General features: G+C 46.1%; 1 protein-coding gene across 4 annotated transcripts in view; it reads left to right on the top strand.

Annotated features, from left to right (window-relative positions):
• Positions 1-14,037, top strand: part of atxn1b (ataxin 1b) — a 180,252-nt gene extending 166,215 nt beyond the window's left edge. For all 4 annotated transcript variants that reach the window (XM_039737785.1, XM_039737784.1, XM_039737786.1 and 1 more), the window contains 2 exons: positions 1,903-4,025; positions 12,397-14,037. In XM_039737785.1, the coding sequence (XP_039593719.1) occupies positions 2,091-4,025; positions 12,397-12,996 (2,535 nt within the window). In that variant the 5' untranslated portion in view covers positions 1,903-2,090 and the 3' untranslated portion in view covers positions 12,997-14,037. The remainder of the gene's footprint in view (positions 1-1,902; positions 4,026-12,396) is intronic.
• The last annotated feature ends 480 nt before the right edge of the window (positions 14,038-14,517 follow it).

Genomic DNA, 14,517 nt, shown 5'->3' with positions numbered 1-14,517 from the left:
ATTCTTTTAACCCTTGGATCCCTGGATTTTCTTTTTTTATGGGAAAATTTTATTTTGTGAGATGTTCTACCTTTGGGGTGTCTGGGAAGCACAAAAATGAAAAAACAAACAAAAAAAGACCACAATTATTATACAATAGCCGCCAAATAAAATTGAAAGTATGAGCTACTTATGATGTGGTGCACACAGGCTGGAAGCATCCATTTTCACTTCCATGTTTCGCCAACTGTATGCCAGTCTTGCCAGTCTGGCAAAAAAAAAAAAAACAGCTGCATATTTATATGTGTACGAGTAATAGGATGTCAGGGCCGAAAGGGTTAAAGTAATCCTAATAACGAATTGTATCATGCATTTTAGTAGAGACGTACTCCATGTTGGATTGCTGCGACGGTGTTGTCCTTCTTTGACGATATGAGCGAGTTCTCCTTCGCCGGCGATGATTCACATCATAAACGAACGAGAATCGTGAAAACCGCGAGTCAGATCGGTGGGACGGAAACCCCGATGACATCACGCAAGATATCAGCCCGTGCCCACCTATTCGATGCGTGTGACTCGCCGAGAAGACTTGCTTGAAAAGAACGAATCCTTGGCTCCGCCGAACTCTAACCAGACGTGAACAGTCGTGACAAAAATGAATTTTCAAAGCCCAAAAAATCCGTTTTTTTTTTTTTTGGCCTCTCTATTATAAAAGGAAATCCTGGGACGAGACTTTCTCGGAGATCATTTCAGGTCCCGCGAGACGAAACTTTTTGCCATGAGATTTTGACAAGCCCCGCCTTCCTCTCAGACATTTATGACCACGCCCACCGTCCGCTCGCGTCTCATTCGTGTGAATGCTATTGGCGTCTCTCAGTTCCAAGTGGGGTCGGAAATAAAAGACAAAGAGTAGAAGACAAAGTAGAACGTCGTAAAGAATTCGAAAACGTTGGCATGATACACAGAGAGAGCAGGTTGGAGAAGTACGAAAATTTGAAAGTCTCAAAAACAGGATAGTAAAGATCGCATTAGCGCAAACAAACGGAAATTATTACTCGGTGAAATAACAGAACAGCGAAAAGAGATCGAATATATTGTTCGGATTTAATCTTTCAGTCGGAGACTTGTAGATCGTATAATTTGTGTCGCCATCAGGGAAAAGTAGTGTTTCTTCCCAATGAAGAGGCGTATCAGGAGAATTAAAAGATTTCTTGTTTGGTGGGGTGGCACGGTGGCGCAGTGGGTAGCGCTGCTGCCTGGCAGTTAGAAGACCCCATGTCTGCGTGGGTTTCCTTCCACAGTCCAAACACATCCAGGTCAGATTCTAAAGTGTGTGTGCCCTGTGGTGGGCTGGCGCCCTGCCCGGGGTTTGTTCCTGCCTTGTGCCCTGTGTTGGCTGGGATTGGCTCCAGCAGACCCCCATGACCCTGTAGTTAGGATATAGCGGGTTGAATAATGGATGGATGGATGTTGTTTGGTGAAAGTGAAATCCACATACGTGAGCGGCAGAGACGAGAAGTGGCTGGCACATAGTGCCGGCTGAGGGGTTGGCAAACGAAGTGATTAGGGGGCGAAGCCCCATTGTTCTTCTAAAAGCTATAAATGGTTCGAAACGTCTGGACGCTTCTGCAAATGTCTTTCATAACTGCGGTGTCGTGACGTCATACGTTGTTGGTGGACAACAAAAGCGCGCAGGTGAGAAACGAGCAAACAAAACTGCACAAACGAAACGACGTCGGCACAACAGCAATAACGTTTTTCGGAGAGGAAAATGTTTAAAAACGTCGCTCCTAACGCGTTCCTCCCTTTCTACATAAACGGGTGAAGTCGTCTTCAATTCCTCCGCCAGTAAGCACGAGTTTAGTTTACGTTTCCTGATCTCTTTTTTTTTTTTTTCTCTCTCTCTTCTTTCGCTCATTTCAGATCGGGCGCAAGTTTGTGGGGACGGCCTCCAAGTGGGAAATGATTCCTCATGAAGTCCCTGGATGGCTTTCTGACCGCCGATGCGAGTTCCCCTCCACTAGACTGAGGTCTGCGCCAGTCCGACGCTGAAGACATCGAGCCAACGGCTGGGAGGACCACTTCTGCGGAGGAAGAACCGACGACAAACAATGAAGTCCAATCAGGAGCGAAGCAATGAGTGTCTGCCGCCGAAAAAGCGTGAGATACCCCCGAGCAACCTGCCATCAGATGAGAAGCCGGTGTTGGTGGCCCCCGCTACCGAGAGCCAGCGGGGGGAAAATCTCGCTTGGCTCGCCAGCGTAGCCAGTGGGCAGGACGGCACGGGCAGTGCAAGGCAAGGCGGGACGGGGAGCTCGGTCGAGGCCGGACTGCCGCAAGATGCAGACTTGTACAAAGCACCTCCCACCACCGGGGAGTTTTCCTCCTCTTCTTCTTCCTCCTCCTCCTCCTCTGCCAGAGCTTCTAGACCCGGGCCCACCATCACGACAATCTCTACCGTGTACCCATCGGCCTTGTCTCAGTCGGTGCAGTACGCTCAGCTACCACACACCTTCCAGTTCATCAGCCCACCCAACGCCGGACCCTACGCCAGCTACATCCCCTCTCAGCTCATCTCTCCCTCCTCCACGACGGCCGCCACCTCCCCGTCCCAGCGCTCTCAGCTGGAGGCCTACACGGCCGCCGTAATCTCTCAAGCCCAGGCCTCCAAAGCCGAGCATCACCTTCATCACCAAGCGCACCACGTCGTCCGGCCGCCTGGACTGGTTGCAGCTGGGACGCCGCCGCCCCCCCCTAGCCAGTACGTGCAAATCGCGGGCTCACCTTCGGCGGTCAGCAGGGCCGTCTCGTCCCCTCCAGCTCACATCCCTTTGCACATTCACTCTCACTCGGCTGTCATCCCTCAGGCCCTCGCCCTCGGTGGGCCCTCTCAGGTGGTTGTCCATTATAGTGACGGACACGTGGCGACAGCCCCCTCGAAAAAGCACCCGGAGGAAGGGCGGACGCGCGAGGTGCTCAACGGCGAGATGGAGAAGGGGAGACACTATGGTCTGTCCCAGGAACTTACTGGCGGCAAGCCCGGAGCGGGAGCCAAAGGCAGCGCCCTCTTACATCATCACCATCATCATCATCACCACCACCACCAGCAGCAGCAGCAGCAGCACCGCCACTTCGAGGCTCGGCACGTGATGCTCCCAGCGGAATACAATGCACAGGAAAACTCAGGCATTCGGACGTCACTCATGCTTGTGCCCAACAGCCACTCTTCCAGCAGCACTGACTTGGAGACCACCAGGGAGCATTCACCCTCTTTGGCTGCCCACGAGAAAGCTGGCTTAGGCCAGGGGAAGCCGAGCTTGAGACCATCCTACGCCCTCTCGTCCTCCCAACTCAGCTCAGATGGATTAAAGGCGACGGTGGCGACGCTTTCTCCGCACACCGTCATCCAGACCACCCATAATGCCACAGAGCAGCTCTCCATGGGACTACCTGCCACCTCCTTTTACCCTGCCGCCTCCCAACAGCCGATCATTGGCTACATCACGAGCAGCGGCACACAGCCGCCGCAGCAGGCCATCGGTTTCCACCCACAGCACTTAGTAATCCCTGGGAACTCTCCGCTGATCATCCCAGTCGGTGGTGGCGGTAGTGGGGAGGTAGAAGGTGGGCCAACTATTGTGACCTCATCGCAACCATTTGTACCCGCTGCAATCACGAAGAGCGAGCCCTTTGCCGTCACCGAGCCCCTGCCTAGTCAACCTTCTGCCTCGTACCACGCTACAGTGATGCAAGCCCAGATCCACCTCCCTGTAGTGCAGCCCATAGCTAACACAAGCCCCGCGGGCACTCTGCCCCCTGCTGTGCCCACGCCCACCCTGCCCCCTTACTTCATGAAGGGCTCCATCATCCAGCTGGCTGACGGCGAACTGAAGAAAGTTGAGGATCTGAAAACGGAAGACTTCATTCAGAGCGCCGAGATCAGCAACGACCTGAAGATCGACTCCAGCACCGTGGAACGGATCGAAGGCAGCCAGAACGCCAGCTTCGCCATCATCCAGTTTGCCGTCGGAGAGCACAGAGCTCAGGTAAGCGTGTTGGTTTTGGGGGGGCTGTGATGTCTTTGGATTAATTCACTGTTTTTGTGTGAATGTCGCATATCAGGTGCTAACTGTGGTGCACCAATGGAGGGAGGGTGGGAGGTACCGGTACATAGAATTTTAGTATAGTAGGCAGGATAGAGAGACGTGAAAGGTACACTATATATATATATATATATATATATATATATACACACACACACATAATAAATAATAAAATAAATATTTGGTCAGAGTCAACCTTTCTCTAATTTTGGTTCTGTACATCACCACAATGAATTTCAAATGAAACAACTCCGATGCAGTTCAAGTGCAGACTTTCAGCTTTAATTCAGTGGGTTGAACAAAACGATTGCATAAAAATGTCAGGCAACTAAAGTATTTTTTTTAACACAATCCCTTCATTTCAGGGGCTCAAAAGGAATTGGACAAATTAAATAACTGGAAATCAAATGTTCATTTCTAATACTTGGTTGAAAACCCTTTGCTGGCAATGCCAGCCTGAAGTCTTGAACTCCTGGGCATCACCAGATGCTGGTTTCCTCCTTTTTAATGCTCTGCCAGGCCTTTACTTTCAGTTGCTGTTTGTGAGTTTGTGGGCCTTTCTGTCCGAAGTTTAGTCTTCAACAAGTGAAATGCCTGCTCAGTTGAGTTAAGATCAGATGACTGAGTTGGCCAGTCAAGAATTGTCCACTGCTTTGCTTTAATAAACTCCTGGGTTGCTTTGGCTGTATGTTTTGGGTCATTGTCCATCTGTATCATGAAACGCCCAATCAGTTTGACGTCATTTAGCTGGATTTGAGCAGACAGTCTGTCTCTGAACACCTCAGAATTCATTCGGCTGCTTCTGTCCTGTGTCACCTCATCAATAAACACTCGTGTCCCAGTGCCACTGGCAGCCATCACACTGCCTGACTCCACCGTGTTTTACAGATGATGTGCTATGCTTTAGATAATGAGCTGTTCCACGCCTTCTCCATACTTTTTTCTTGCCTTCATCATTCTGGTAGAGGTTGATCTTGGTTTCATCTGTCCACAGAATGTTCTTCCAGAACTCTGCTGGCTTTTTTAGATGTTCTTTAGCAAAGTCCAATCTAGCCTTTCTATTCTTGAGGCTTATGAGTGGCTGACACCTTGCAGTGCACCCTCTGTATTTACTTTCATGCAGTCTTCTCTTTATGGTAGACTTGGATATCGATACGCCGACCAAGCCCTGGAGAGTGTTGTTCACTTGGTGGTCTGTTGTGAAGGGGTTTCTCTTCACCATGGAAATGATTCTGCGATCATCCACCACTGTTGTCTTCTGTGGACGTCCAGGTCTTTTTGCGTTGCTGAGTTCACCAGTGCTTGCTTTCTTTCTCACGATGTACCAAACTGTAGATTTTGCCACTCGTAATATTGTAGCAATTTCTCTGTTTTCGCAGCTTAAGGATGGCTTCTTTCACCAGCATGGAGAGCTCCTTTGACCGCATGTTGTCTGTCTGTCACATGCAAGCACCACACCTCAAATCAACTCCAGGCCTTTTATCTGCTTGATTGATGATGACATGGCGGCACAGTGGCACAGTGGTAGTGCTGCTGCCTCACAGTTGGGAGACTCGGGTTCGCTTCCCGGGTCCTCCCTGTGTGGAGTTTGCATGTTCTTCCCGTGTCTGCGTGGGTTTCCTCCCACAGTCCAAAGACGTGCAGGTTTGGTGGATTGAAGATTCTGAATTGGCCCTAGTGTGTGCTTGGTGTGTGTGTGTGTGTGTGTCCTGCGGTGGGCTGGCACCCTGCCCGGGATTAGTTCCTGCCTTGTGCCCTGTGTTGGCTGGGATTGGCTCCAGCAGACCCCCATGACCCTGTGTTCAGATTCAGCGGGTTGGATAATGGCTGGATGGATGATAATGACATAACGACGGACTTGCCCACATCTGCCCATCAAATAGCCTTTGAGTCAATTGTCCGATTCCTTTTGAGCCCCTGAAATGAAGGGATTGTGTTAAAAAAAATACTTTAGTTGCCTCACATTTTTCTGCAATCGTTTTGTTCAACCCACTGAATTAAAGCTGAAAGTCTGCACTTCAACTGCATCGGAGTTGTTTCATTTAAAATTCATCGTGGTGATGTACAGAACCAAAATTAGAGAAAGGTTGTCTCTGTCCAAATATTTATGGACCAAACTGTATATGTACTTTAATTAACAGAGAGATAGATGTGAAAGGTAATATATAATAGATCAGTGTGAAAGGCAAACTTTGGTAGGGCTCATTTTGAGCAGATGCGACAAAGTCTAAGTAGGATAGACTGGGATAAGCTTTTAAGTGTGGAGACAGTCGAGGAGCAGAGGAACAAATTTAAAAATGTTTTATTACATGTAATGCAGGACAGATACAGACCTAAATGTGGAATTAATAGGAAACTGAAAAAAAAAACTCCACGGTGGATTAATAAAGATTTAAAAAAGAAGTTGCAAAGGAAAAAACTGCTTTATAAGGCATATAAGACGAATGAGTGCAAAGTGAATGGTAGAGCGTATGAGAACATGAGGGCAACCATTAAGAAGGATATCAGGGAGCTAAAGGATAGTTGGAGAGGAATAGAGCAGTTAAGGCGAAAGACGACGACTAAGAGATTCTTTCAGTATTTTAGTAATAAAAGAACAGTCAAGGAGGAGGTGAAGTGCATCAGAAATAGTAAAAGGGAATTAAAAGACACAGACAGTGAAGTAGCGGATGCCCTTAACTTACATTTTCACAGATGAGCAAGTGGATCACCTCAGAGCAGTAACAGGGACTACTAAGGAGGTACTGAGATTAAATAGGCTGAAATCAAACAAATCACCAGGACCAGATGATGTTTATCCTCGTGTTCTTAAGGAGGCCAGCGAGTGCAGATATAAACCCTTGACACATATTTTTAGGAAGTCACTGCGCACTGGAGAGATTCCGAAGGACTGGAAAATAGCAAATATCATCCCATTATATAAAAAGGGTGACCGGGCAGATCAGAGCAACTATACGCCAGTAAGCTTAACGTGCATCACAGGAAAATTAATGGCAGGAATTATTAAGGATAAGGACAGGAGTTATTAGAAACAGTCAGCGTGGAGTCAGAAGAGGGAGGTCGTGTTTTACTAACAGGCTGGAATTTTATGAGGAGGCAACGAAAGGATACGAGCAGAGTGGAGCAGATGAGATTACTGATCTGGACTTTCAGAAAGCATTTGATGAGGTGCCACATGAGAGGGTGGGCATCAAACTAAAAGAAGTGGCAGTTCAGGGTGATGTTCTTAGGTGGGTGCAGAATTGGCTCAGACACAGGAAGCAGAGGGTGATGGTGTGAGGAACCTCATGAGAACTGGCCAATGTTAAGAGTGGTGACCAGCAGGGGGCAGTGCTGGGGCCGCTGCTATTTTTAATAAATATAAATCATTTAGATAGGAATATAAAGAACAAGCTGGTTAAGGTTGCAGATGATACCAAGATAGGTAGATTAGCAGATAATTTGGAATCCGTTATATCATCACAGAGGGACTTGGATAGCATACAGGCTTGGGCAGATGAAATTTAATGTCAGTAAATATAAAGAATGACACATAGAAAGTAAAAATGTGAGGTTTGAATACACAATGGGCGGTTGTAAAATTGTGAGTCCACCTTATGAGAAGAATTTAGGAGTCATAGTGGACTCTAAGCTATCAACTTCCCGTCAGTGTTCAGAAGCCATTAAGAAGGCTAACAGAATGTCCGGTCATATAGCGCCTTGATGTGTGGAGTACAAGTCACAGGAGGTTCTGCTCCAGCTTTATAACACACTGGTGAGGCCTCATCTGGAGTACTGGGTGCAGTTTGGGTCTCCAGGGTACAAAAAGGACATAACAGCACAAGAAAAGGTCCAGAGAAGAGCGACGAGGCTGATTCAGGGCTACAGGGGATGAGTTATGAGGAAAAATTAACAGAGCTGAGCCTTAAGGAGCTGAAGAGGAGACCTGAGTAGAGTGTTTAAAATGATAAAGGGAATTAGTCCAGTAGACCGAGACGGTGACTTTAAAATGAGTTCATCAAGAACACGGGGACACAGTTGGAAACTTGTGGAGGGTAAATTTCACACAAACATCAGGACATTTTTCTTTAAACAAAGAACATCAGACACTTGGAATAAGCGACCGAGTCGTGTGGTAGACAGATAGACAGACAGACAGACAGAGAGAGAAAGAGAGAGAGAGGCAGCCTTTGGATTTCAAACCCTGAGCCTGTGGGTTCAAATCCCGCTACTGACACCATGTGTGACCCTCAGCAGGTCATTTGACCAATTGGGAGACCAAAAGAAATGTGACCAATGGTATCATAAATGTTGTCAGCCAAATAAATAAATGTCCAATTTGTCAGAATGAGATGGATAGATAAAGTTGTGCTTGAAAGTTTGTGAACCTTTTAGAATTTACTGTATTTCTGCATAAATATGACCTAAAACATCATCAGATTTTCACTCAAGTCCTAAAAGTAGATAAAGAGAAACCAGTTAAACAAATGAGACAAAAATATTATACTTGGTCATTTATTTATTAAGGAAAATGATCGAATATTACATATTTGTGAGTGGCAAAAGTATGTGAACCTTTGCTTTCAGTATCTGCTGTGACCCCCCAATAACTGCAACTAAACGTTTCCAGTAATTTTTGCTCATTCCTGCACACCGCCATTCCCTCTGTACAGAAGAGCTTCAACTCTGGGATGTTGGTGGTTTCCTCACATGAACTGCTCGCTTCAGGTCCTTCCACAACATTTCGATTGGATTAAGGTCAGGACTTTGACTTGGCCATTCCAGAACATTCACTTTATTCTTCTTTAACCATTCTTTGGTAGAACGACTTGTGTGCTTAGGGTTGTTGTCTTGCTGCATGACCCACCTTCTCTTGAGATTCAGTTCATGGACAGATGTCCTGACATTTTCCTTTAGAATTCTCTGATATAATTCAGAATTCATTGTTCCATCAATGAAGGCAAGCCGTCCTGGCCCAGATGCAGCAAAACAGGCCCAAACCCTGATACTCCCACCACCATGTTTCACAGATGGGATAAGGTTCTTATGCTGGAATGCAGTGTTTTCCTTTCTCCAAACATAACGCTTTTCATTTAAACCAAAAAGTTCTATTTTGGTCTCATCCGTCCACAAAACATTCTTCCAATAGCCTTCTGGTTTGTCCACGTGATCTTTAGCAAACTGCAGATGAGCAGCAATGTTTTTTTGGAGAGCAGTGGCTTTCTCCTTGCAACCCTGCCATGCACACCATTGTTGTTCAGTGTTCTCCTGATGGTGGACTCATGAACATGAACATTAGCCAATGTGAGAGAGGCCTTCAGTTGCTTAGAAGTTACCCTGGGGTCCTTTGTGACCTCGCCGACTATTACACACCTTGCTCTTGGAGTGATCTTTGTTGGTCGACCACTCCTGGGGAGGGTAACAATGGTCTTGAATTTCCTCCATTTGTACACAATCTGTCTGACTGTGGATTGTTGGAGTCCAAACTCTTTAGAGATGGTTTTGTAACCTTTTCCAGCCTGATGAGCATCAACAACTCTTTTTGTGAGGTCCTCAGAAATCTCCTTTGTTCGTGCCATGATACACTTCCACAAACGTGTTGTGAAGAGCAGACTTTGATAGATCCTGTTCTTTAAATAACACAGGGTGCCCACTCACACCTGATTGGCATCCCATTGACTCGAATTTCACCTTCAAACTAATTGATCATCCTAGAGGTTCACATACTTTTGCCACTCACAAATATGTAATATTTGATAATTTTCCTCAATAAATAAATGACCAAGTGTAATATTTTTGTCTCATTTGTTTAACTGGTTTCTCTTTATCTACTTTTAGGACTTGAGTGAAAATCTGATGATGTTTTAGGTCATATTTATGCAGAAATATAGAAAATTCTAAAGGGTTCACAAACTTTCAAGCACAACTGTAGATAGATGGATAAATAGATAGATGTGAAAGGCACTATATGATAGATAAGACAGATTTGAACCTGGCAGATCACCTCTTGGTGGTCCCTGCACAGCACATGACTAATGCAGACCACCTCCTGGTGGTCCCTAAGGGCTGTATCTTATCGACTGAGAGGCAAGTATATGCAAGTCGTACTCGCCTTTTGAGTCTTTGCAGTCCTGGGCTGTACTGAAATGGTGGGCACCTTCTGTCCGGACTCTGGTAACAGTAACTCTGATCTGCCCCTTCCTGGGGTCACAGGCAGCAACTTGGCAGGTTCTCCTCCTGATGGACCCAGCAGGGCTGATGAATCAGACAGACCACTAACCGGCTGGGGTGGATGGTCTGAAATGGATAAACTGAAAGGTGAGTTTTGAGAGCGAGTACTCACTTTCACGAAATACACCGGAGTCTCAGGCTTCCTGGCACACTCCAGCAGCCACACGGGCGCCAGTTCAGGCCGTCCACTTCCCCCTGGGTGCGCGGTGACAAGTAATAGCAGTGGTGCAGGTGACGGCTCTGCACTCTTGGGCTGCAGCGCCTCTGCGCTCACGGGCTGTGATGCAAGTGGCGCTCTTCCAGAGCATTTTCAATTCACTCCGGATTGTTCTTGGCAGCTTCCAGAGACACAATCTTGAAAACCAAACTGGAAAAATGTGCCAAAATGAAATGCACCTTTTGCATGTACATTACATTGCTGTGTAGTTAACACGTTAGATCGCACCTAACTTTGGCATGAAATCATTTTCTGCATTAACTCTTTTAGGGCGGATGTCGACACAAAGGGTTGAGAATGCATATCAGAGGCAGAGGGTGACCCTCTTTCCTTGGAGGACTGTTAGACTTGTTGACTGGACATTGAAACCCTGCGTGTGCATGAGTAGCATAGAGTAAGCAACGTCTAGAATGGCATCGGCTAATGGCATGAGAGAGTGAAGCAAATGCACAAAGCGAAATACTCTGTGTGTATTATTTATTTATTTATTTTTTATGTATTATTACTGAATCGGACTCTGACTTCTCAAACTCCGATTTTGATTGAAAAACGAAAGTCAGGCGCTTGCATCAGCTGATCGGTCCCCGGCTGTTTGTAGTGCTGGACACGCTAGTGCAGCTGACGCGCCTACGAAAACATTCTGCATGCATGTAGAACAGGCTAATTTGGAAATGAAAAAAGAAATAGAAACGCTAAGTTACAAAACAGGGTGGTCCGATGAGCCAAGTGTGTAGGCATTGGCCCACCCGCTCCGCCACACGGAAAGCTGCTGCTGGCAACCGTTCGTTGCCTTAGCGTTACCTGACCGCCTCATCCTAGTTGAGGATATGCGCACGTCTGGTGATTTTATTCATTCGTCCACCTGAGATGTTTGTTTGAATACTAAAAGACGCCTGTAGACTTGATGACCTTCATCAACTGGTATTTATTCTGAAAAAGCAGGTATAACTGGAGACGGAATGTTTTTACTGGAACGCAGTCAGCTCATTTATGAAGTCATTCCCAGCGCCGACTTCTGACTTAAGTGGAATACAACAAAAAAAAAAAAAATGGCGCTGCCTGGCAGCATTTAAAATGGCGTCCCGAAGGGTCGAGGGGTGGGGTTTGTTAGGATCCCACACTACCGTTGCGCATTGTCACCCCCACCACATGACAAACCAACTCAGGGTCCCAGATTACGAGTGCAGCCGTATGGCAAGTGACACCTCAGCACCACAATAGTTCAGATGGAATGGGACAGTGGAAAGTTTTTTTTATGGTGGCTGGGGTGCCACTTGTGCCACCGACTCCCAGTTTTTTTCCCTACAAGTTGGAGGGCCCACATGCAGGGCTGGGTGCCCATTAACGTCATAGCCAGGAAGTTAAAACTGCAACTTCTTCGGGGAAAACGATAGGGCACAATAAATGCCCTAATCAGATTCCGTGACTTAAGAAACTGAGTAGAAAAGAAATAAAACATGAATAAGGAACACTGCCGATCCTCGTTTATCCAGTAGCCGCCTCATCCTTAGTGCACGATATGTACACTTTTCGCGATTTTATTCATTTTTCTACCGGAGAGCATTGTTTAAAAAGTATATGATGGGCAGATTCATGCAGAATGAATATCTGCAATGCTTCCGAACACGACAAATTCCTTGTTTTCTTGTATAAATAGTACAAATTTGAAGTTTATTTTTGCAAAGTTGAGTTTCTCCGCTAATTCAATTTTCGAGCTCTTCGCTGTCGCTCATCGTCAGTTACGGGGTTGGCGAAACGAGAAATCGTGACAGAGCGGGCCACTATGCCAACGGAGGACTTCAGAAAATAATATGCAGTCCGAGCAGCTTTAAAATATGGCAGGCTAAAACTCTCTTTTTGTTTCTCCTCCTCCTCCTCCTCTCGCAGGTCAGTGTGGAAGTGTTGGTCGAGTACCCTTTTTTCGTTTTTGGACAAGGTTGGTCATCTTGCTGCCCGGAGAGAACGACCCAACTCTTTGACCTTCCCTGCACCAAGCTCTCGGTAGGAGACGTCTGTATTTCCCTCACCCTGAAAAACCTGAAAAACGGCTCTTTAAAAAAGGGCCAGCCTGTGGATCCCAGCAGCAGCATCCTGCTGAAAGCCCCAAAGAATGACAGCCTCTATGGCAGCAGAGGACGGTACACGGAGCAGGAGAATGGGATTGGCCAGCGCGGAGCGGGAGGCGGAGCCGGAGGTGGAGGCGGAGGAAGCGTCCCGGCCAGCGCGATGGGCACACAGACACGCGCAGAAAACGGTGAACTGAAGTTTCAAGACAAAACACCGCTGCCCGTCACGTGCAAACCACTGGTGACGAAAACAGACGCTGCTGGTGGCAAACCAACAGCCAGGAAACGCAGGTGGTCTGCCCCGGAAAGTCGAAAGGTGGAGAAATCCGAAGAGGAGCCTCCTTTGACTCTTCCTAAACCCACTTTTATTCCTCAGGAGGTAAAGCTTTGCATTGAAGGCCGGTCGAATCTAGGCAAGTAGAGGTTGATGGGGACAGGATGACAATGACAACAAAAAAAAAAATTATCCCTCATCATGTTTTTTTTTCTTTTTTTTTTGTTCTATCCTGATTACTGTACTGTAGGCTAAATAATCCAGTATTTACATGTTTATCATCTTATGTTAGGTTTATGTTATAACATTGTAATAGCTGCATCTGGTATTAAGCAAGCAATTGGTGCATAAGTTTCATTCTACAAATCACGGCATCGACAGAGTGGGCCGCTATGAGTTATCGTCAATATATTAACTGAAAAAAGGATAAAAAAAGGGACGCTTGGGCACTGCTTGACTCCCCGCAGGGAACGCATCAGGGCAGGTCACACACACGCATTGTCAACTGTAGGGTAGGATGGTCCGAGTCCCTACATGTGACGCTAATCATTGGAGTACATATTGATGTAGCAGGTGTAATTATACATAAGGGAAATAAAAAAACAAACTAAATGGCATTTCTGTGATAGAAAAATAAAAAGAAAGTTAGAAACACAATTCTTTGGCTTTTAAGCCGTCACCAGGCAGGTGTTTGTCCAAAGTAGTTCAGCCTAAGAAGACGTCGTCAGACCCACCTAATCAAATGTAGGGGCGTAATATGGCGTTTTGTGTGAATTGGCTTTATTCTTCATAAAGAAAGAACGCAGCAGGCAGCTGAAAAGCAGTGCAGGCAACCATCCAGTATGTGTATACAGTATACATGGAGGTGGCATTTCAGGGATTATAGACCCTTCTCGTCCACATGCCAAATAGAAAATGGCACAGGGGTGCAACGCCAACTCATAAGGCTTCACTTCTGCTATGGACTCAGGAGCCTTATGTGGCTTTTTGTGCCAAGTCTGCCCCTTTTGGGTGGGTTGCTCCAACGTTCCTTCTGCAGAAGTCATGCAGCCTTGTGAACTGGTGGGTTGTGTGACTGTGGGGGGATTTGGGTAATGGCAGGAGCTGCTGAGGGGGTGTGTGGCTGGATACATAGATTATGAATGACACTATAAATTAGGGTGAGGGAGAGAAACTACTTATGTACATATTCACACACTCATATATATAATTTTATTTATTTATATATATATATATATACACAGAGTATATATATATATATATATATATATATATATATATATATATATATATATATATATATATATAAAATATACCAGGCTATTCAAACAAACTACAAGACAAAAACACATTCTGCACATCACTTGATAGATAAGCAGCTTGTCAATACCATCATGTGACATTTCAGGACATCCTCATGGAGACTGACAAGAGAATCTCACATCAAATGACAAATAACATATTCAACATTTCACTTTGTCATTATTTAACAAAAACGAAGCCACCATACTGAAAGCATGTCAAACATGTAAGCTTGCCCGTACTTCTTCCATATTACATTTCGGCCAAGTGCTGCTGATTAACTGCATCCATTAACTGCATTGGAAAGCGGAGCCCATTGGCAGTGCAGCGTCAGGTCTTGTGCTAATTCTATGGCAGAGTCAAGTG

Source organism: Polypterus senegalus, chromosome 16 (assembly GCF_016835505.1).
Source record: "Polypterus senegalus isolate Bchr_013 chromosome 16, ASM1683550v1, whole genome shotgun sequence".
In the NCBI taxonomy this organism is placed as follows: domain Eukaryota; kingdom Metazoa; phylum Chordata; class Cladistia; order Polypteriformes; family Polypteridae; genus Polypterus; species Polypterus senegalus.
Note: the sequence above shows the minus strand (reverse complement) of the source record. Positions and strands in the feature narration are given on the sequence as shown.